Source organism: Anabrus simplex, chromosome X (assembly GCF_040414725.1).
Source record: "Anabrus simplex isolate iqAnaSimp1 chromosome X, ASM4041472v1, whole genome shotgun sequence".
Lineage (NCBI taxonomy): Eukaryota > Metazoa > Arthropoda > Insecta > Orthoptera > Tettigoniidae > Anabrus > Anabrus simplex.
Window position 1 is genome coordinate 189,089,524 of NC_090279.1, and position 24,945 is coordinate 189,114,468.

At 38.1% G+C, this 24,945-nt stretch overlaps 2 protein-coding genes across 6 annotated transcripts in view; one reads left to right on the plus strand and one right to left on the minus strand.

Annotated features, from left to right (window-relative positions):
* The window catches only part of sno (strawberry notch), a 205,929-nt gene extending 191,842 nt beyond the window's left edge, over window positions 1–14,087 (minus strand). For all 4 annotated transcript variants that reach the window (XM_067159301.2, XM_067159299.2, XM_067159300.2 and 1 more), the window contains exon 1: window positions 13,998–14,087. In XM_067159301.2, the coding sequence (XP_067015402.2) occupies window positions 13,998–14,018 (21 nt within the window). In that variant the 5' untranslated portion in view covers window positions 14,019–14,087. The remainder of the gene's footprint in view (window positions 1–13,997) is intronic.
* Window positions 14,088–14,420: 333 nt separating this feature from the next.
* Window positions 14,421–24,945, plus strand: part of LOC136885987 (histone-lysine N-methyltransferase Set8) — a 66,980-nt gene continuing 56,455 nt past the window's right edge. The window contains exons 1-3 of one of the 2 annotated variants that reach the window (XM_067158697.2): window positions 14,421–14,459; window positions 14,572–14,730; window positions 14,978–15,250. In XM_067158697.2, the coding sequence (XP_067014798.2) occupies window positions 14,721–14,730; window positions 14,978–15,250 (283 nt within the window). In that variant the 5' untranslated portion in view covers window positions 14,421–14,459; window positions 14,572–14,720. The other variant, XM_067158696.2, reaches the window with a different exon arrangement.

Consider the following 24,945-nt stretch of genomic DNA (forward strand, 5'->3'; position numbering starts at 1 on the left):
TGGGAGGATGTATCAGCTGCAGTGTCCAAAATTTTCAACATATTTGTTGAGAACTGTCAGCAGTGTTATTCTCCAGGCTCTACTATGTGTGCTGACGAGATGCTTGTGCCTTTCCGCGGCCGATGCAGGTTTCGTATGTTTATGCCGAGAAAACCTGCTAAGTACGGTTTAAAGGTTATGTGTAGGACAGATGCCAGGACCCAGTATTTGTATAACACCTACATTTATTCAGGGAAAGGCAGTGACGGACAAAGACTCTCTACAGAAGAAAAGAAATAGAGCATTCCCACTCAATCAGTATTGAAGCTTGCCAAACCAGTCCAGAAGACATGCTGAAATATCACCGCAGATAACTGGTTCACCTCGACTGAACTTGTAAAGGAGCTTCTGACAAGAGAGCTTACATATGTAGGAACAATAAAAAAAAAAAAAAAAAAGAGAGATCCCCGTCAGTTTCAGCCTAACAAAACACATGTAGAGAAGTCTTCCCTTTACGGTTTTACAGAAACTATGACATTACTTTCCTACGCGCCAAAGAAGTCAAAAGCAGTGATTTTAGTATCTTCCATGCATCACTCCATGGCAGATGATCCTGACACTGGAAAGCCTGAGATGATGGCTTTCTACAACATGACGAAGGAGAGTGTCGATTGGCTGGATCAGAAGAGTGCGAACTACTACTCTAATCAAAGAACTCATAGATGGACAATGGCAATATTTTTCACTATTGTTGATGCGGGATGTGGTGTCAATGCATTCATTCTTCTTCAAGCCTACCCTGATATTGAGATAATGGCCAGGCTTGATTTTATGAAGACACTTGCGAAGTCGCTGGTCTAGCCACAAATGCATCGGAAGCTGAGGCGAAGAATCTTCGACGTGAACCGACATTCTGCATGAAGAGGATTCTTCAGATTGATGACGAACAAAAGGAACTGCCTGAATTCTTCGAGGTTCATGAAACGTGCTACTTTTGCGATCGTAAATTGAAAAGAAGAACGAAGTACCCGTGCCAGAAATTCAGCAAACCGATCTGCATGGAGTGCGCCAAAAAAAATCTGCCGAGAATGCTTTGCGGATAAATGAAAGAACGTATGTGAGTGTGTGAAACATTTTTGAAGTCCAAGATGTTTTTCTATATATTTTGAAAATCATAGCTATATCTGGACACACAAAATATTTTGAGTTGCAGTTATATACGTGTAAAAATAAGGTAACATAATATCCTTGTGATAAGGAAAACTGAACTTTCTAACAAACATGGATTTTGAACCTTAAAATTTAAATTTATGTTTTGAGTTTTCCAGTAATTTTATGTTTTATTTGTTTGTATGGTCTTTGTGTAACACTGACATAGCAGCAAAATTATCATAATAATAATAATAATCTTTTCTAGATTTTTAAGAAAAACAGAAGCGTCCATATTTTTGGAGCATCATTCTAATAATTTATTATTTTTTCTGGTTTTGTAATTTCTTTTCTTCTACCTTTTGCACTGACATGTTTGAAAACATATATTTAAAGTAATTAAGTTGAATACATAACGAAAAAATTAAGAACATATTGTTTAACTTAAAAGTAAATAACTGGAGTCTGACAGATGTATGATGCCAGTTACGTTACAAAAACAGATGATACCAGTTGAGGGTTATATTGGAATTATCCCTGAAGTACTCGTTGTACACTCTTGATACGGTGGCCCTTGGAAAGCCCAGTGCCTACACAACTTCAGAGATGGAGTGATCCATACATCTGGCACCAACAATCTGGCTGCTGAGATCTTCTGTTTCATCCATCCTGCAGTCAACTGTTACTCGTACAGCCACTACGAAATCAGATGTCACTGTTGGATGCCTCGCTCTCCTAATACATTTACCAGACCGAGCACAGTGCCATTTCCCCACTACAGCAACTATCTCTAATTCAATTGCTCATGAGCACAAATGTCCTTAATGCTGTTCCTTGTTTAACAATCCCATATAACTTCTCGGGGGAGGGGGGGGGGGGGGGGGCGGCAACACCTCTAACCAACTAAACATGCAATTTTTCTTTTTTTCTTTTTTCATCATTAAAAACTGAACTTTTCTCTTTATAACAATGCAAAAATGTTGTTAACATTTCCGATACCTTTGGAGTTATGACCAAAAAAAGTGAAGAGCCCTGTCACCCAAGCAAGGTTTATATCGGTAAGTTTGTTTCCTTTAACCTTTGTTTTGCAGAACCATTCCCCTGATAACTCTGAAAGTTTTTAAGATAATTAAGATGAAATTTTGCATGCATGTATATTTCAAAGAGAAGATGATAGATATACTAGAATTATTGAGCAAGCTTCATTGGTTACGGTAAGTTTAAAAGATACATTTACAAATGAAAATTAATGAAAAATTGACTACTTCAAAAAACTTCATGAAAAATATATTTATACTTGGACTTCACTGATTCTAGTACATGTTGTAGCTATAACATTACTAATCATAATAAAAACGAATTGTGAAAAATATTCATGCTTGGAAATGATCAGGAAAACAGCAAAACAGTGGCCATAATACACTGCCATTTTGAATAATGAATTATATATAATCGCATAGCGTTGAAACGATTTCTAAATATGTAGGCATATTACTATAGAATAACGTGTTTGTCATACTAAGTTCCCTGTAGTATTCATTTCCTTTGCTGCAGGAGAAAAAAAAGTTTTAATATACCCCATTATTCTACAAAGGCGTAGGTTCTCCCCCTTTAGGTTATCGTTTTCCTGTGTTCAGCTTTCTTCTTACCCTGAACTTTCCACATTAGATAAATAGATAAAAGCCTTTATTGTCTGTGGCTAGGTTAGGGTTCCTAGATCAATGAGTGTTGATGCCTGTCCTCCCCCATGAAGCTGAGAGGCAGAAACAAGCTAACTGGGGCTGAGAACATAGAGGATAACCTATGTACAGGTTGGGCACAATGGAATTATACTGAAAATAGTGTGCATAAGTATGTCATTAAATGGGATTTGAAGTAAACAGCACTGGAAGTACAGACATTGGCCATGAGAGAGAATACGTGCACAAAGAATGCTGGATGGATGGCTGACTGTGAGCAAATGAACACAGATAGCAACACGCTATGAAGTGAGGAATTCCACTGTTCCTCCTCAAAGATGGCAGTGTGAAGTGAAGGGAAGGAATGCCATAATCCGGCCAGAAAAAGAACTGTATCTCGAAGCTACTGACCACGGGTTCAGTTAAAGATGAAAGTAGAAAAGGCCATCCATATACGTCCCGGACCGAGGAGAACATAACAGATGTGAGGGAAATTTTTTATTGCAGCTTGCAAAAGTGGACTCTTAAGGTACAAGGTATATTAGGTGTTAAAAAAAAAAAAAAAAAAAAGAGAGAGAAGAACTCCATTTCCGCCCATGAAAAACCCATCATGTGCAACAGCAGACACCAGAAGACAGACTGCAGAACAGCATATGAAAGTTTGTTGGATTAGCACAAGGACTGCCAGTACTAGGCAAACTGGACCCCGGTATGACATAGTAGAAGATGCAGAGTTGTCCAAAAATCACCGTTTGGTGCGGAATGATGGCCGCATGACATGAACGTGGACTACTGTGAGGTACCTGAAGATTACATATAGCCCATTGCGTCTGGATGAGAAAACAATAACATTATTTTAAGCAAGATGGTGCAATTCCTCATTTTTAAAATGATGTGCATATGTGGATGGGAGAGAAGTTCCCGGGACATTGGCTGGGGCAAAGCAACCCTCATAAATGGCCTATAATATGCCCAGGCCTCAAACTCTGACCTTTTTCAGTGGGTTTGGACAAAGAATTAGATCCAACGGACAAAACCTTGAACGCTCTAACAATTTGTAGCACAAATCCGGGATGTTACCACCACAATGTCCCATGCGACTTGCTCCAGAAGACTGTATTCTATTCCCGGTCATTTGAGGAAACTGGAATGTCACAGGTGCCTACAATGAATTTCAAGGTCTGTATTCATTAAATGTTGTCAATCTTATGTTAATTTTAAGGACACTTCCTCTAAAGCGTTACTTTGTCAATTTATATATTTTTCATCTAAACAGTGTTATGTGGCTGAAGATGTTGATAATATACGAAACATGTACCACTTTTAACCATTAAATTGCCTTAAGCAATCATTGTATTGACTAGGTGGAAAATAAATTACTTAATTGTGAATCTATTGAAGTGCGATACGGACCATGAAGCTAATTTTATGTAAGTAAACAAACGCCGGTCACTCTGCGCGGAGCCGAGGCACTGATATTGGTGAACACGGCCGGTAGTACTGATAACAGTTATGCTGATTCTGCACACTCTTGCCATACTTTATTCTAGATAGTGAGGCATTCACCTGATTAATTATCAATGTCACCATTAAAAATATATTTTCTGTACCTCAGATGTTGAGGTTTTATACTCCTAGAGCTTTCTGAATGCTGTGATATCAATATAAGGCATATAATAAAATGATAAATTTGGTATTAGCTTCTATAGATATAATATTGTAAATGCTCTCCAAACTGACCTACCTTTCATTCTACCATGTGTGTTGTATTGCCTGTTGAAATACTACTAACCATTGCAAGGATAGGTTAGGGTAAAGCCTGGATAAGACCAGTGATTTGGGGACAAGCAAAGGGATTCTGGGGGTGTAAGGCCCCCAAGTTAGAGACGCGAAGCAGCCTTAGGCCTCTAGTCTCCCCTGTGCAAATACCACTGGTCTGCACTTGTTAGGATGATAACATGCGTTTCTAGATACACACGATCAAGATTAGTATAAGAACTCGCCGGAGAAATTTTCCTAATTGAAACGCTGAGGTTTAAACTACTACACTACATTAACTCCCTACGGACGGTTGGAAGAGACTACTGCAGAAAATGAAAGACAAAAAACCGAGGTTTGGACAGAATTCTACTCTACAGAGGCCATAGCGGAAACAAATCAGGAGCTGCGACACTCCGTGACCTCAACGGCAGTACACGGATATCACGAGAGAGTTTGCAAGTTAAAATCCTTCCACAACCCAGGCAAAAAATGAGTGTGTATTCTATGATAATCTCTGCAAACACTACCACGTTGCGAAGTGCAAAAAATTACCAAAGTCTATTATAGAGTCATGTACGAACACCGACCGAAGCTCTCGGTATCACACAGCGATGTTCTCTAATCAATGCACAATATGTGTGCTTTATTACTATTATTATGATTGACAGGAACAACATTACATCAGCAGCCAATAGGAATGCAAGTACTGTAGCTACTTCACCAACGGACAATAGCGAGTGCTGCTCTTTATTAGGTTATAAAAGAAAATGTACTTCTGGGGGTGGGATGGTGGGTTCCAGGACAATGCAATGAACACATCTCTCGCCTAAAAGTAAGATTAGCATAAATTCTACTTCCTAATAATGCTACTAAGGTTGGTGTACACAGGCAGTAATTTTACCTAACTGTTCCTGTGAAAGTTAGGCTGACTACTCTGAGTCAGTCTGCTACACAATACGATGAAGTGCCATAAGTTGTAGTGTTAGCCTGAAAACCATGAAGGTAAGGTTCAACTTCCATCAATCAATCACTACTGATCTGCATTTAGGGCAGTCGGCCAGGTGGCAGATTCCCTATCTGTTGTTTTCCTAGCCTTTTCTTAAATGATTGCAAAGAAATTGGAAATTTATTGAACATCTCCATTGGTAAATTATTCCAATCCTTAACTCCCCTTCCTATAAACAAATATTTGTCCCAATTTTTCCTCTTGAATTCCAGCGTTATCTTCACATTGTAAACTTTCTTACATTTAAGACGCCACTCAAACTAAATAGTCTACTGATATCATTCCCCATCATCTCTCCACTGACAGCTCAGAACATACCACTTATATATATAATATGGGAATCAACAACTTTAACATACCACTTAGTCGAGCAGCTCCTCTCCTTTCTCCCAGCACAAACTTTGCTACATTTTTGTAACACTACTCTTTTGCCAGAAACCACCCAGAACAAATACAGCTAGCTTTCCTTTGGATTTTTCCAGTTCTTGAATCAAGTAATCCTGGTGAGGGTCCCACACACTGGAACCATAGTCTCATTGGGGTCTTACCAGAGACTTATATGCCCTCTCCTTTACATCCATACAACAACCCCAAAATACACTCATAACTATGTGCAGAGATCTGTACCCTTTATTTACAATCATATTTATGTGATTACTGCAAGGAAAATCTTTCCTTATAATAACAACTAGGTACTTACAATGATCCCTAAAAGGTACTTTCACCCCATCATTGCCTTAACTAAAACTCAGAGGACTTTTCCTATTTGTGAAACTCACAACCAGACTTTAAACTCTGTTTATCATATCATTGCCTATTTCCATCTCACAACATTATCGAGGTCATTTTGCAGTTGCTCACAATCTTGTAACTTATTTATTATGGTTAGTCCACACCAAAGTTAATAAACAATGTTAAGGAAAACATTTCTCAAGATGTTAATAAACTTTTGTTAACAAACCTCTTTAACATTGTGTCCACACCAAAATATCTGTTTGTGAGGTTACAATGGATATGGTCAGGAAGAAGAAAATACAGCTGCAGCTTTCATTATTTTAATGAGTGCAATTAGAGAAAAATGCAGACGCAAAGTGTGGCAAAGAAAAATATTGGAAAAGCGTTTAGAATTAAGTTTGGAGAGGACACTTAGGCCTATGTCAGAACTTTCAATTCATGATGCAGCAGGCTTTCAAAACTTTCTGAGAATGTCCCCACAAGACTTTCAGTTCTTGTTGACAGTAATTGAGTCTGAAATTGCAAGAAATGATACAAATTTATCGGAATGTCATCTGCATTAATGTTAGACTAAGTATAACTTGAAGATTCCTAGCGACTTGTGACTCCTACCAAGGATCATGTAAGAGTGTAAGAGAAATACTCCTACACTTCACTTATCTGTTAAGTATGGTGTATATGAGTTGCTTGCGATTCGACGGTCGATTTCGAAAAATAAATAAAAGTATTGTATTCCGCGCTACGAATTTGCGTGTTCTAATTGCGTCTTTGCGCATGTGCGAACCAAAACGTTAACGAAAACACGAAATGTTAATGAAAAGTTTCATTCACAAAAGTTAAAGAAATTTTGTTTATCAACATGCTCGAAAAGTTAATGAACACGCTATTTTGTTTATTAACAGACAGAAATGTTCATGAACATTGTTCATAAACAAAGTTAACGAAAACATCTTGGTGTGGACGTACCTTTACTCTGTACAGAATAACATCATCTGCAAAAAAAAGCCTTATATCGGATTCCACTACTTTACTCATATCACTGATATATATATATAAGAAAACAAAGGTCCAACAATACTGTCTTGAGGAACTCCCCTCTTGATTATTACAGGGTCAGATAAAGATTCCCCTACTTTAATTCTGAGTTCTATTTTCTAGAAATACAGCCACCCAATCAGTCACACTTTTGTCTAGTCCAATTGCACTCATTTTTGCCAGTTATCTCTCATGATCCACTCCATCAAATGCCTCAGATAGGTCAATTGTGATACAGTCCATTTGACATCCTGAATCCAGGATATCTGCTATATCTTGTTGGAATCCTACAAGTTGAGCTTCAGTGGAATAACTTTTCCTAAACCTGAACTGCTTTCTATCAAACCAGTTATTAATTTAGCAAACATGTCTAATATAATTAGAAAGAATGCTTTCCCAAAACTTACATGCAATGCATGTCCAACTGACTGGCCTGTAATTTTCAACTTTGTCTATCACCCTTTCTGTTATACACAGGGGCTACTATAGCAACTCTCCATTCATTTGGTATAGATCCTTCATGCAAACAATAATCAAATAAGTACTTCAGATATGGTACTATATCCCAGCCCATTGTCTTTAGTATCAATTACAGCTGCTTTTCTATTTTTTAAATTTTGTATCTTACTTTAAAGGCCATTGTTATCACAGGTAAACTTTAATACTTCTTTAGTATTAGTCACCTCCTCTATCTGGACATTATCCTCATAACCAACAATCTCTACATACTGCTGACTGAATACTTCTGCCTTTTGAAGATCCTTGCACAGACACTTTCCTTGTTCATTAATGATTGCTGGAATGTCCTCCTTGGAACCCATTTCAACCATAAAGTACCTATACATACGCTTCCAAGATCCTTGCACAGACACTTTCCTTGTTCATTAATGATTGCTGGAATGTCCTCCTTGGAACCCATTTCAACCATAGAGTACCTATACATATGGTTCCATTTTTCACTAAAATTTGTGTAACTGCCAATTATGCTTACCATCATATTATCCTTAGCTGACTCTTTTGCTAGATTCAATTTCCTAGCAAGTTCCTTCAATTTCTCCTTACTTCCACAGCCATCTCTAAATCTATTTCTTTCCAACCTGCACCTCCTTCTCTGTCTCTTTACTTCTGTTATAATATAGTGGATCTTTACCATTCCGTATCACATTTGAAGGTGCAAACCTTTTTTTTTTTCATATTCCTCAACAATTGCTTCAAACCCATCCCACAGTCGGTTTACATTTTTATTTACTGCTTTCCACCAATCATAGTTACTTTTTAAAAACTCCCTCATGCCATTTTTATCAGCCATATGGCACTGCCAAATAGTCCTAATTTTAATATCTTCCTTTCTATCACATTTATTTTTAACTACGACAAAAACAGCTTCGTGATCACTAATACCATCTATTACTTTGGTTCATCTGGTTTTACCAGCACCACATCCAGAATATTCTTCCCTTTGGTTGGTTCCATTACTTTCTGAATCTGCTGGCCTTCCCACATTAACTTATTTACCATTTGTTGATAATTCTTCCTGTCGTTCGCATCGCCTTCCCAGTTGACATTTGGTAAATTGACATCACCGCCACAATTTGTGTTCCATTCATATAGTTCCCCACACAGCTGATGATCTTATCAAATAACTAGCTGATGTACCCGTGCTTCGCTACGGGATTCTCAGAAAGACTGACTTTGTGGTTTTCCTAACTGAAATCAACAAAGGTCATTACAAAAACGTAAGTATGAATGTAGCGATTAAAAGCAATGCGATTTCCATCAAGATAGGACTACTAATAACAATATGTGAGAATTAAATTTTAGGCCTTCCCCTAAACTACCATTTTTCTCAGCGTGAATACAATTATTGATAGCCTAGATTGGAGCAACTTATTCCCCAACTTTGAATACCCATTTTCTTTAAAATACGACCACTAATAACAAATAGTTGAGAATTCAATTTTAGGCCTTCCCCCAAACTACCATTTCACTCAGCGTGAGTAAAATGATTTATAGCCTAGATTGTAGAGGCTCATCCCCCGACTTCACATACCGATTTTCATTAAATTCTCTTCAACCGTTTTATCGTGATGCGTGTACATACATACAGACAGACATTACGGAAAAGCAAAAAGTGCATTTTCTTGTTACTATGGACATGACCGATACAGAAATACCATTATTTTAAAATTCTGAGCAATGTACAGACAAAACTCTTATTTTATATATATATAGATTCTGAATCAGCGTCAGCACTACCCTTTCCTGGTCCGTACACTCCAAGGATATCAAGTTGCCTATTATCTTTACAGACGAGCCTTACACCTAGAATTTCATGTTTGTCATCTTTAACTTTTTTTTAGGTTAAAAATTATTCTTTTCACCAAAATGAATACTCCACCTCCTAAAATTCCTATACTATCTCTTAATATACATTCCAGTTACTTGAGAATATTTCTGCATCTATTATATCATTTCTCAACCATGATTCCCCTTCTTGTAATATTTTGCTTTATTGAGGACCATATCCCATAGTTAGATATAAAAATAAATTTACAGTATAATATGACATTTTGATTACCTCTTTAGTGATGAGTGAAATTATATAACTTACTGTACATTATGGATTAATGGCAGAATTTGTCAGACACTTCAAAAGTGTATACAAACTCAGAGCTCACAACTAATAAGATATTCGTGTACAATTTTAATAATCCATGTTATTAAAATCTGTGTGTATATATTGGCCCTGATAGAATATTTGGGCAACAACACTGGTACAGTAATTATCAAATGAAGAAAAGACAAAATAGGCGTGCCCTGCAGATGCTGGATAGCTCGACAGACTTTCAAAGGGGTTTTCAGAATGTCGTATTTCCATCAATTTAGGCAAAACAGAGGATGCACTACATCAGAAATTTAATGAAGTAAGAATACTGCTATGGATGAATATAGAATAAAGGGTAAATCACCATCATCTACATTATTAGTAGGTCTTTCCACTTGTGGTGTCCAGCATGTCATGTCCAAATTGAGCGGACAGCTATCTGAATCGATTTATCAAAATCATTCACTTTCTGAGAGTGATTATGAACCTGAAGAATCATCTTGAGCAGTAATAAAAGCAGTCTCTCCTACAAAAATTAGGCCACTCCCTAAAAGGACCAAAAACAAGATAATTAAAAGAAACGGGTCCGATACACAAGCAGACTATCGCCAATTCGGGTTTCAGAAACCTTTTAACCTAAAGGGCAAATTCTACCGTATCCATAGAAGGATCTAACATAAATTCACTTTGAAAATGTATGAATCATTCATTAATTAGTTAAATACGGCTGCTCTAGCTGATGTCACATTCTCACAGGTGCATCTCGCATGCTGTCTATAGAAGGAAAAGGCGTAGCGTGACGACATAATTATGATTGTAATGTCAAGAGCATTTTTCTTGCCCACAGTGAAACGTCAAATAATTAAAATTGTAACACAGTCACAGTAGCGAAAAATTCACACTTAGTATTTGGATATTAATTCCCTGTCTCTCTCGAACACCCTATGACATTTTGACCCCTCAGTCATCACCTAAACATAGTTGCCACATGCTCTCCTAGTCATGTACAGTGTACTGTTCAGAGATGTATGTGTCAGATAACTGTATAAGAAGACAGTATTTTCGCACTTCTACTCCTTTCTTGTAAGCTACCCTAAAGAATATAACAGCATTTGACAGCTCCTACAAGTGAACTGGCGATGGTTGGCTTGTGAACCATAACCCAAGATTCTCTACCTTAATGTGCCCTATATTGCTGTAATAAAATTTCCACTGATATTAAGGCCTAAGTTTTCATTCTAAACTCCTTTTTTACATGCGCACTTCCCCCCACCCCCCACAAGAAAGGCTAAAGTGTGTTTTGCCTTTGTTTTTACACATGCTATAAAAAGGTTTTTATTGTGTACAGAATTCACTCAAAATATAAACATAAAAGCCAGGGAATTTTATACAGTACAGGTTTAGGCTAAATTAGATGATTCTGGCTCTTTTTACAAAGGTGGATGAGGCCATGCATTAAGTGTGTACTATTGCTTGTTTAGAACTTCTGAGAAGTGATTTGGTACTCTTTCCTCTACACTGCATTATATTTTTTTTTACAAGTTGCTTTATGTCGCACCGACACAGATAGGTCTGATGGTGACGATCTGATCAAAATCATTCACTACTGATCTGCATTTAGGGCAGTCGCCCAGGTGGCAGATTCCCTATCTGTTGTTTTCCTAGGCCTTTCTTAAATGATCGCAAAAAAATTGGAAAATTATTGAACATTTCCCTTGGTAAGTTATTCCAATCCCTAACTCCCTTCCTATAAACGAATATTTGCCCCAATTTGTCCTCTTCAATTCCAACTTTATCTTCATATTGTGATCTTTCCTACTTTTAAAGACACCACTCAAACTTATTCATCTACCGATGTCCTCCCACGCCATCTCTCCACTGACAGCTCGGAACATACCACTTAAAGTCAAAGAAATATTAATGTTTATTTATTCCACCTGTTCAATACATAAAGTGATTTTAAATTATAGGGACATGTTTCGCCCTTTATTTAAGGGCATCTTCAGCCTAAATCACTTTTTATGTATTGAATAGGTGGAATAAATAAACATTAATATTTCTTTGACTATATTGTACAATTCAATACGGACCAAAATATGAGAATTATAACATGTAACATACCACTTAATCGAGCAGCTCGTCTCCTTTCTCCCAAGTCTTCCCAGTCCAAACTTTGCAACATTTTTGTAACGCTACTCTTTTGTCGGAAATCACCATGAACAAATCAAGCTGCTTTTCTTTTGATTCTTTCCAGTTCTTGAATCAAGTAATCCTGGTGAGGTTCCCATACACTGGAACCATACTCTGATAGGAAAGGCCTAAGAATGGGAAGGAAGCGGCCGTGGCCTTAATTAAGGAACAGCCCCAGCATTTGCCTGGTGTGGAAATGGGAAACCATGCAAAACCATCTTCAGGGCTGCCGACAGTCGGGGTTGAATCCACTATCTGCAGGATGCAAGCTCACAGCTGCGCGCTCCTAACCAAACGACCAACTCGCCCGGTCAGTCCATTATCTGTTAGCATAGAATGGTCATTTGATTGTCGCATCTTATGGAGAAGGTCCAGGATCTCTTGTCTAAGTTTGTAACATCCGGAGTCAAACCAAATATTGGAGATTGTTGGCAGTTTCTTGATTTGTCATTCCTTAATAATGTTAAGCGTTTTGTCTAGTACTAAATCTAGAAGACCTTCCTTAAGCATCTGCGATACATTTTGAGCTCGTCTTTTCTCCTTCAAAGAGTATCAGTTGATACCTTTCTTGTGATAATCCACTCCTATTTCTACACAGCGACCCTTCTTCTGCAACAACCCGGTGTTATCCTCTACACAGTTTGAAATAGAGGAAAAAAAATTGGAATTGTTCACTGTCGTTTAAAGGTAACTAAAACAGAGAATTCACATTTGACCTTTCAAATTCGCACATAAAATGAAACTCCACTTCACATGAATACTCAACCAAGTTAACTTGCAGGTATATTTAAGGTTAACTTGAAAGTGAACTTTCAATAGTGCCCAAATGCACTGTAAGGACACACATGCACAGCACTGAAAATTCATTATGGAACAGATAGAAGATGTTGGGCAATACATAACATTGTGCAACTGTTAAGACACATTTTGTGTATTTGCTACAAGCCTTGCACACCAACATCAAATTTACACACACACACACACACTCACAAACTGCAGAAAGATCTCTTCTTTGGTTGTAACCTTGCTCACTTATATGAGACAACCCTGCCACTGAATGACTAACTACATAGATATATATCAAAAGCAACACACAACAAAATAAACAGACATAATTATTCCTCCCTATGAATTCCACAAAGTACAATTCAATAGATATAAAAGACCAGTAGTAAAATTCTGCAAGCATTAAAAATGTCCAGCTGACAAACACTTAGATTACAATAACTGTAATAAATAACCTACCCATCCACTACATCTCTAACGCAACAAATATGCAAATAAATGACAGGTATTCTCGTCCCTACTGACTCATGTTTACACAGGAAACAAAACAAACAAAAAACCCTTTAGGAATGAGCAGTGCCTCCACCACAAAATCTAACTATCATTGTAAAAAAAAAAAAAAAAAAGAACAGTACTGCAATAACAGGTGGTAATGTCTTATAAGAAGTGCACAATCTTATCAAATTCCCTTCATAAAACGACCAAAGGGGGTTAACTGTCAGGAGGCAGAGATAATAGGTCTTTTTTTTCTTGTGGCACTGAGCAATAAAACAAAGACAAGATGCTCAGGCTCAAGGAAATTCTTACGAAATTTAGTTCAGGAGTTCCGTATGTATCTGTCATATTTGCTCGCTACGTTAGTAGGTATTCACTTCGTTAAATACGACTAAAACACGACGATCAGGGTGGTTCGAGTCCCTCCATTCCATACTACAGATCACATAAAAATTACATATCTAATGCTAGCAGGTATTGTCCAGAATTAAGAAGTGCAACTCGAGATCTTCTTATGGTTTCTTATCACGAACTGTCCCCTAATGCAGCTGCATCAAAATGATCAAAACATACTTACGGATCTTTTGGGACGAGGCATTTTGTCAAAGCGCGGACTTTCTTAACACTTTTATTCAATGCTTCCTCCCGCCATCTTGGTTGATATCCCAGAATGCCCTTTAATTTTCATGGAGTTGTGTGAATATGCAGAGTACTGAGTTTCGTTCCTATGCAGAGAATTATAGTTTCGTAAGTACTATCGCTAGATGGCCGTTGAGATCGTTTAGCGTAATGAAATGGAACTTAATTCAGTCAGCAATTTATATCCTTTTATGTTTAAAAATTATTTAATTAAATATTTTGATCACATATTATGGACGAAGACTAAGTATTTTCTCTCAATTAGCAATTTTTCCTAGCCTGGAATGAGTTCAAGCTCGGATTGTGGTCCTGTCACAAACGACCACATCTATGATTTGATATAATCATTGACCGCTTCCCTGCCTTCGCTCCGACCAATCAGCTTGCAGCACTTCGCTTGGTGAGCAAAGGAGCTACTTTTATAACGTGTCTTTCAATATTTTTAATGATCTTAAATGATAACATTTAATTCTTTCGAAGTAATTTGTTTGCTTTCTCTAATTTTCTTCAAGCATAGGAGCCATTGTAGTAGCTTCATAAACCACAGTTCTGGTCATATTCCCTGTGTTTTTTTAGTCTATGTTCAAATGAAAGCAGTCATGGACTGTCAACGGTAGCCCAGCCAATAACCAATAGTCTGGTTATTACTTGGATCTCAAATATGGTTCGAGGTAAGCAGTTGGTTTACTCATGTGTTGGTATTTAGTTGTCATTGGTACCAGTTCCTTTTTAGCTGTATTTATATCATTGTGTACTCCTTATTCAATGCAAATCCAGTTTGTACCTATCCGTATGAGGAGTATTTCTTTTAATTTTAGTGAATAATATTTACTTTATAACTTTCAATAAATGTTTATAATTCTGTGTTGTTTTTATTGAATGCTGTCGTGTTGGTTTAATTTTCTGTTTGGTCTTTAGGGCGCAGGAAATGTGCCAGAATTCTTGTAAAAACAGAATCTGGAAGCCAGGAAAATCTAACATGTACAGCTCCAAAAAAGAGAGATTCAAAATTGTCAAAAGGAGTTAGGGGCAAACTGTCCCATTCAAGTCCGCAAGTAAATGACATGTGTATAACAAAATATTTCCAGCCAGTTTCTCCTGAAGTTGTGGTGAAGCAAGAGAATGAAACTGAACAAAATGGCCTTATTAGCAGAACATCCCCTAGAAGATCTCCTCCAGGCAGATCAGAAGGTGAGGATAATCTTATTTTTGTTGCGCTTTCAGAAATTAAGGCAGTTTTTTTTCATCATACATCATGATGATTTAGGAGATGAAGGTTTTCAGATAAACTATCTCTATTTTGGGACATAAACTTACTTAAAAGTGCCACTAGGAGAGGATAAATGTAGGCATTTCTGAATTGAATCTTAGGACTGTAAAAAGAGTGGCAGATGTCTGCAGAACTGTACTGGAGACACCACAGGCAAGACCAGTTAAGACTCCTGCTGCTCTATGTTGTTTTGTTGCCCGACACGGCAGAACTATAGTAAAAGGGCCTCAAGTTTTAGTAACACGAGCCACTACTAGGTAGCGCACGCACATTTACTGTCAACACTAGTAGCAGTTACGGTACACATTAATGCTATCTCCAGTTCACTTGTAGGCTCCGTGATATGCTATTAGATATGTTAATTACGGTACAAGAAAGGAGTAGAGGTGCGAAAATACTAGGGTTTTTTTACTATTACCTGCCATATAGAACACTGAAAAGGACACTGTATAGGACTGGAAGAACACTTGGTGACGGAGGGGCGATGACGTCACAGGGTGAGAGAGAGAGAGAGACGGGATCATTAGTCCAGCCCGGGAGGCACTCGCGCGTAGCGACTGTCGTTTGTTTCTTCGCTCGCGGCCTACTCGGAAAGGATGTTATCTAGCAGTGCTCAGTGCTGCCAACCTCTGTACTTAGGAACTATGCTTGCTTCGATAGCTGGTGGTGGTGATTATTAGTTTGATTCTTGCCGTGGACAAGACCATTGGTCTGGACAGTTAGGATTCTTGCCGTGGACAAGACCATTGGTCTGGACAGTTAGGATTCTTGCTGTGGAGAAAACCATTGGTCAGGATAGTTAGGATTCTTGCCGTGGACAAGACCATTGATCTGGACGGTTAGAAGCGGCGTTAGGCCCCTAGTTTCGTGAGGAAAGACCGTGGACTGGGACGACTTTACTTGCGCTTTTATTGTGCTGCGGTTGGTAACGCATTATGATGAATCCAATCAATACTGATCTGCATTTAGGGCAGTCGCCCAGGTGGCAGATTCCCTATCTGTTGCTTTCCTAGCCTTTTCCGAAATGATTTCAAAGAAATTGGAAATTTATTGAACATCTCCCTTGGTAAGTTATTCCAATCCCTAACTCCCCTTCCTATAAATGAATATTTGAAGTTCTTTCTCGGGAAGGAGATCACGTGCCATTTTACATTGGCCAATAGGAATACAAGAAGCTACTTGAGAAATGAATATGGCGTGTAATAATCTTAATTAGGTTATAAAAGTAAATGTTCTTCTTGGGGCAGGTTGGTGGGTTCCTGGACATTGCAATGAATACATCTCTCCTCTCAGACGCTCTCCAAGTAAGATTGCATTAATTTCCACTCACCTATAACATTACAAATGTAGTGCCTCCCGGGCTGGATTAATACCGAGACGGGGAATTAATATCCGAAAACTAAGTCCGAATTTTCGCTACTGCTCATGTGCGACTGATTTAATTATTTAACATTTCACATTGTACACGACAATGATTGTGACGTCATAAGTATGATGCCGCCACCCCCTCCCCGCCTAGGTAACTCATCTGGTACACCTGGTAATGGCGACTGGAGCTGTGATGTCATACAGGCCCGCCAACCCTTCTGTGCGTAATGAAGGGGGCATAACACCAGCTGTCCCGATGTGCGTGTGTTCATCGAAATGTGTACATATCCGTGGCACATAAAGGAATATGGAACAAAGTGCATAATCATGGCGTATACAACGTGTGAATAGTCCAGGTACAACTATGCAGGAATGCATATCTATTATATAAATTTATTATTGGTAAAACTTTACATTCCTCAGCCCAACGTGTATAACATAAGGAAGTGAAAATAATGCAAATCTTACTTGGAAGTCCTTGTAGAGGCGAGATGTGGGCCTAAAACTATTCGGTAAACAATAATCATATGATATCCGTTCTTCGCCAATCAACAGGTAAGTAGTGCTGTTAGGGGTGGAAGGTGAGTACACTGCTTATTATGTGAATGTCGTGCATTCTACTTCCATGTTGTTGAAACAGGCAGCCGTTCCATACGTCATGACCGTATGTCCTCTATCGCCAAGTGTTTAGGTTCCTGAGGTTGGTTCGTCTCTGGTGCATGTGTAGATCGAAGGTGGAGGGGTGGTGATTCACTGGAGCTCCAGTCGCCATTACCACGTTGTCGTGAAACCTGTGCCAATACTGTGAATGCACGTTTCAGATATTATTTCCTTAATGGCTCGTATATAAACGTTGTGCGATATCATGTACTTAACTCCGGAACGACTGATTCGTACATTCCGTGTCGGTTTATGTGCGTTGTAGGTGTGTTACAGTGTAGCCAAATGCGATGGACGAACCTTGTGAGTGCTGTTATATTAAAGTATGCTAGCTGGCTCCGTAGACGATGGCCGGCCGTACATGGAATGGATACCAGAAGTATCTTCTGTATTACTCGGTGAGTACCAGTACGTTTGGTACTGTGTGCACGTGCCATGTACTGTAGCCGGGTTCAAAGCTGCGGAGCGGCCCTAGGCCCACCACTCCTTTAAAAGGAATTCCAAGTACAATTTACATTCATTTCACGTTCTCTAATGTTATACACGTTGGGCTGCGGGATGTCAAGTTTTATGCTCGGTAAATGTATATCATAGGTATGCAGGCTATTTGCATTGTGTTCCCTTCCTTATATCGTTATAAACGTTCGGATTCGGAATGTGCAGTCTTAACATGTAGGTACATTTATATCATAGGTATGCATTCTGTGATGTGCAGTGCTCGTGTTCTGCTGTAACCTGTGAGATACTTTGTTTGTGATTGTATGTCCATTTAAATGTCAGATTTGCTTCGTGACATCATAAGGTTCTTTCCAACACAGTCCCTGTACTAGTACATGGTCTCCTTGCACGTGCGCAATACGATAAAATCCTTTCCAACACAGTCAAAATTGCGTTCATGTATTTGTCCGTGTACTGCAATCAGGCGTTCCAACTAATTCTCCGCATTGATCCCTGGCGGTCGAAACTAGTCCGCAGTCTAAAGCATGTACTGAGCCATACATTTCTGTGACATGCGCAGAAACACCTGTTGCCTCCTGCTGTATGCTGATTTCTTTGGAGTTCCTTAATCAGCTGTTTTTCATGCACATTGCACGCTCTTCTCCCATTAATAAATTAATCAGCTGTTTGGTTACTGAGGTTAGGATGGATAGTGACGACGAATTTTTACAATCTTCATCCAGTGACGAAGAGGAGGTTCTATTTTTCGCAAAGAGGAAAAGAAATTTAAATTATTTAGATAACGGTAATTAAATATATTTCTTTAGTTATTTATGTATTGTTACGTTAGGCGTAACTTATAATTTATAAAGGCACAAAAGCTACCAGGTGAAACAAAATATAACTGAAATAGGATGCATTTTTCAGAAGAAACTGTTCCTCAGTATAATGAAAATGAGTTTTTCGAGCATTTCCGCATTAGCCGAGGAGTTGCTCAAGATATTACAAATCGATATGAAAGAAGTGAGCATCATAAGACATTATGGGCAGTATGGGAAAATTTCGGCATTCCACCAGGTTAGTACAGTAATCGGGTTTAATTCGCTAAAATTTGTAGAGACTTGTTTTAAAAGTTTTGTGAATTTAATATTTTCAAATTGTTTCAGATCCTCTTTTTCTTATGGTATATAGGCCATCAAACGTCAGGTTTCAACGATGTTGCTGACAGATTTAACATCACTCTAAGTTCGCTACATAGAATTGGTAGGAGAATGGGTATATTTCTGAGTAATTTATCACCCCAAATTATTACATGGCCCACTGAAAATGAAAAGGCAGTTAGTGCCCAATACTTCAGAGTTAATGGATTTCCTGGTGTCATTGAAGCCATAGATGGATGTCATATTAAATTTGACAAACCCGAAAACGATCCGGACTCCTATATAAATAGGAAAGGGTATTATTCAATTCAGGTGCATTACTAATTTTTAAATTTGTAATTTATTATACCTGAACAACCATTAAAATTGTTATATGGAAGTGGGTATGAACAATATTTCTCTTTTCAGATGCAAGCTGTTGTGGATCACACAAAAAAAATTATAGACGTATTTATTGGCTATCCAGGCTCGGTCCACGATAACAGGGTTTTTAGAACTTTGCCTCTGGGGAATAATCTTGTAGAAACGTGTGGCCGTTATATACTTGGCGACAGCGGTTACTCACTTCAACAGAACTTGCTGAATCCTTACAAAGATAGAGGAAACCTGACGCCACAACAAAACAAGTACAATGTGAAACTATCAAAAAATTGCTATGTAGTGGAGCACACTTTCGGACTTCTGAAACAGAAATTTAGACAGATGTACCATATAAAATTAAGGAGCATTTACCTCATTACTAATGTCATAAGGGCAGCTTGTGTTTTGCACAACATTGCGATAAATTATGAATTCCTTGTACGCTTAGGAGAAAAGAAAATCCATTGCTTCCCTTATCGGAAGGTGGAGAGGAAGATGAGGATGATGCCAAACGGAACAGAGACAATGTAGCAAATAATCTGTATTAAGCATAACGCTTTCCTTTTTCAAAATTGTTTTCAAATATTATATTAAAAGGAAATTTAAACTAATACATGTAATATTAAAGGTAATGGAAAAAGGTACTAAAAACAAAAATTTTCAAAGATTTAAAATTAAATGAAATTGAAATGAAATATAATGCAAAAAAATAATTAACACAGCAACACAACTTCATGGCAGTCACTGGTTACATTCATATTGTTTTATTAATTTAATGATAACTTATATTGTTTTATTAATTTAATGATAACTTTCCTCTCAAGCAAAGCAATCTTTCTTTCTTCTTATTCTAAACATTTCTTTTGGTATTCCAGTCTATCCTACTTTATCTGTTCCAAAACACTAATTTTTCTTTTCTTTTGCCTAATTGATTTTTTAGCACTGTCTTCTTTCGTGTTAACACTGGTCTCTGCTTCACTTGCGGTTTTCTGTACTTCGAAGCTTTCATGCATCAGAACTATTGTGTCTGACGCCAATAAAACTTCTGGATTCATAATTTTTTTGGTACCATAAAGTTCCTCCAACTCATTCGCATACTCAAAGTACCTTCTGCCGCTCCCTGTTGAATTTTTGGAGTCTCTGTACTTCTTATAATTTCTGTTGACCACGCCATCTGTTCTCCCAATTGCTCTCCGTGACTTTCTTTTTCAGCATCACAGTAAGCTCTTCGGCTATTACTTTCCACATTTGTCTTATCGACGTTATTTTAAAGGTCCCTACTTGATGTCGATATTGTTTGTACAAGTCAATCAAGGCCTTTGTACCATTTACATCCCACAACATAACTTCGGGATTTGAATTGGATGTCCCTGTGCCTTCTTCGTGGAATATGATGAATTCGGAGAAGTCTGAAACAGACAAGTGTTCCCGTTCTCTTAGTTTATTTCATATTTTGTGTTTACAGAAATAAAATGTAGGTTACCCGGTATGTCAACAGAAACTTGTTTATGGGTCTAACATCAAAATTTCTCGCCATACGGTCACAATTTCAAACCTATAAATTGCATCATTGTAGAAATATTACGTCAATTAATATTTAAGTAAACGTCTTACCTTCCATGTTTCTGATACCTTTTTAACAGTTTTAAAACTTGTGGTAAGCTGCCGTATTTCACGGCATAATCGTCGCCACCGCGTAATCGTCGCATCCTTTATTTTCAATACAAAAATCGGACTTTAAGCCTTTAATTACATAATCGTCGCACGTCCAAATTTTGTTCACTAATCTGGTTAAAAGGTAAATGGAACTGCAACGTAAGTTGCACATGAATGCGCAATTTAAATTCGTGTATGGTTTATGGGCAATTTGGCAACACAGTCACGTTTGCGACATGTTGCACAACGTATAAATAAATAATACCGGTATATGTACGACGCATGGCTTACCGGTAGACTATCGGCAGTTTGACAACGTGGTCGCGAGACAGTGTACTATTTATTCACCAACTACATATTATGCTTACCGGTAGGCTATCGGCAGTTTGACAGCGTGGTCGCGAGACAGTGTACTATTTATTCACCAACTACATATTATGCTTACCGGTAGGCTATCGGCAGTTTGACAACGTGGTCGCGAGACAGTGTACTATTTATTCACCACCTACATATTATGAGTTCCCATTTGAAATACGTAAGGCTGTAAGTTATCACTTATCGGCAACGTCGCCAGGAAATACCGGCTAGGTAGGTTGAATGGATCTCGAACCAGCCCTCAGATACAGGTAAAATTCCCTGACCCGGCCGTGAATTGAACCCGAGGCCTCCGTGTAAGAGGCAAGCACGCTACCCCTACACCATGGGGCCGGCTCCTGTGTTATTGCGCACGAAGTGAAATCCAAGACGATAACGCAGTTTTCCACGGAATTATTCAGCCGAATTATTTACAATGTCTCAGTTGTCATCGCTAGACTCTTATCTTACTACTACGTCATAAGTGTCCAGGCATGGGATGAAAACTTTTATCCAAGCAGTCAAGATAATTATTATCCAATGCTATTAAAGTTTTATTTTATAAACTCGTCAGTAATGTAGTGTAAAATCATCAATAACTGGGAAGAAATATTAACCTAATTACCGTATGTTTAAAAGAAATTGAAAAAAAATGAATGTTTGTTACTGACGTCTCGGAATACAGTCAACTATACAGTAGATCTACACCGCGCCAGCTAGAGCTCCGGTTTGCAAGCTTTGCGCAAGCGCAGTAGTGTGTCGCAACCAACGAGCTAAACTGATAAATTGTTGCATGCTTCCTTGCTGCCTAAGAGTATTGGCTGCTCTGGAACGGACAGATCCCAGATGCATTCATTTGTTTCAGATTTACGTGATTACTGTACACATGTGTGCGTGAGAATTTAAGTTTTTAATTTGTTTTTTGGGTGTTTGCAGAAATAATTTGTTTTAATAGTGAACAATTACGGAAAGTCATTTATATTGCAAAACATTAACATGTGAAGCATTTATAAGCGATTATGGGTAAATATAGAAACTATTCTGCGGGCTTCAAGCTAAGCGTAATTGCCTTCGCTGAACAGCACGGGAACAGAGCTGCAGAAAGAAAATTTTCTGTGAGTGAAAAGTTGGTGCGTGACTGTCTGAAAGTAAAAAACAAGCTAATAATCACAAACCCTTCTAGACGCGCGTTTAGAGGTCCTAAAACAGGGAAGTTTCCTATAATTGACGAAGAAGTGTTTAGGTACGTCAGTGAAATACGTAACAATGGCTGCAGTGTATCATATGAAATGTTACAAATTAAGGGACAGGAGGTAGCGCGCAAACACAACATACCGGTAACTCAGTTTAAGGCGACTCGTGGGTGGATTAAAGGGTTCATGCGACGACACAATCTGTCAGTGCGAAGGAGAACAACACTAAGCCAAAAGTTGCCTGCTGATTACACGGACAAGATTGTAAATTTTCACCGATTTGTCATACGTTTGCGCAAGGAAACTTCGTACTTGCTTTCTCAAATCGGTAATGCCGATCAGACTCCAATCTTTTTCGATATGCCTCGCAACAGCACTATTGCGCTACAAGGATCACGGAGTGTATTAATGAAAACCAGCAGTAGTGAGAAGTTGCGATGCACGGCAATGCTAGCCATTACAGCTGACGGGAGAAAGTTGCTGCCTTACATCATTTTCAAGAGGAAAACGATGCCTAAGAATATACAGTTTCCCCGTGGAATTCATGTACGAGTGCAACCAAAGGTTTGGATGGACGTAGAACTCATGCTGGACTGGATTAAAACTGTGTTGAATAGAAGACCTGGTGCACTAGTAAAACAACCAGCTCTGCTTGTTTTAGATAGTTTCCGAGGTCACCTCGTGAACGAAGTGAAGCAAATTCTCACTACAAATAAGACACGACAGATAGTCATTCCTGGTGGCCTAACATCTGCTTTGCAGCCACTAGACGTATGTGTTAACAAACCCTTTAAAGACCACTTACGTCGATTTTACAACGAGTGGATGATGAGCGGCGATCAGCAATTGACGCCCGCCGGAAATATCAGGCGTCCACCCTTGGACTTGTTATGCTCGTGGGTGAAGAAGAGTTGGGATCTTATACCACTTGAACTAGTCTCCAAGAGCTTCAAAAGGACTGGGATTTCGAATGCACTAAACGGTTCCGAAGATGACGCAGTGTGGCAGGGAGACGAAGAATCTGATACTGGTATTAACAGAGGCGAGGACGGCGCATCAGATAGCGAAACCTGCGATAGCGACACCGAAGATTTGGAATAAATTGCGTACCGGTAAGTCCGCATTTCACAACAAAGCGATAATTTTTTGCAAGTGTAATATTTTAACTTTAATACTCAAATTAATGACAAATTAACTTAATACGTTCATTTTTATTTTCAGGTTTGAAAAACGTTCGCCGAATTGTTGCGAAAAATTATGAATTTTGTTTTAGACTATTTTAATTATTTTGATGTATAAACACGAGTATTACGTGCATCTTAAATTTGTATCAAATACAATTTAGTTATAAATACATTTTTTGAGTAATACAAATACTGGTATTAAATATTCATCGTATAATGGTCGCACCCTACAATTTTTTTCGAAAATTTTGGTATAAAAAGTGCGACGATTATGCCGTGAAATACGTTTGTTATTGCTGAGAGGTAATATCAAGGAAACTTTATATGTGACGTAAATTTCAGCATTCATTGGATTGCGTTACTCCTATTGTTTATTTCGTTTAAATCACTAATTATTCAGTACATTAGTCTTAACCATTGTTAATTAAATGCTAATTTGGTTAAGTTCACTGTGAAATTATTTTAACAGTCAGTTAAATATTAACTGAAATTGAATAATCTGGGATTAGGACTATTATAATATAGAATTGAATTTGAATAGAATTTACTACAAAGAATTGCATGCTTTATTAAAATATAAGAGCAAATGTCGTCTTATACTATTCTACGGACTGATAATCCTGGGTTTTTGTCACCTTGTCCATAGCCATCTGAAGGTGTGCAAGGCCTAAACCAAAGTACAGAAATTCAAATTGCAAGTTGACTGAGATTGTGATCAGTGAAGCACTGAAAGAATTATTACAACTTCCAGGTGGTAAAACAAGTGATATTGCTGCATCGTTCTCCCATGTAGCAAACTAACGCAAGTACAAATTGTCAGTTTATCTAAACAGAAAAAAGTTGTGATTTCTCATATAAAATCCATTCTAACATGGATATGGATTCTCTTGAGAATTAGTGTGGACAGTTTTGCGTCATCAATTTTCAGACACCGCGGTAACCCGTGTAAGTCATCTGTTTATACTAGGACAGGAAAAAAACATACATGCTTCTGTGCTCCTCCGTGTAGTGGAGGAACTTGGTTAGATTTCTATTTACATTAATTTTTTCAAAACTTTTAGTTATTGTTGCGAATAAAACAGCGTCTGTTTTATTACTCTATTTTAGGATGATCCAATGAATATACTCGCACACATACATATATATACACATACACAGGGTCTTTCATTATGCTTGGCAAGGACTTTCTCGCTCGACCTTGGCCGCCGATGACAGGCTGCTCTCGCGCGCGGTTTCCGGCACC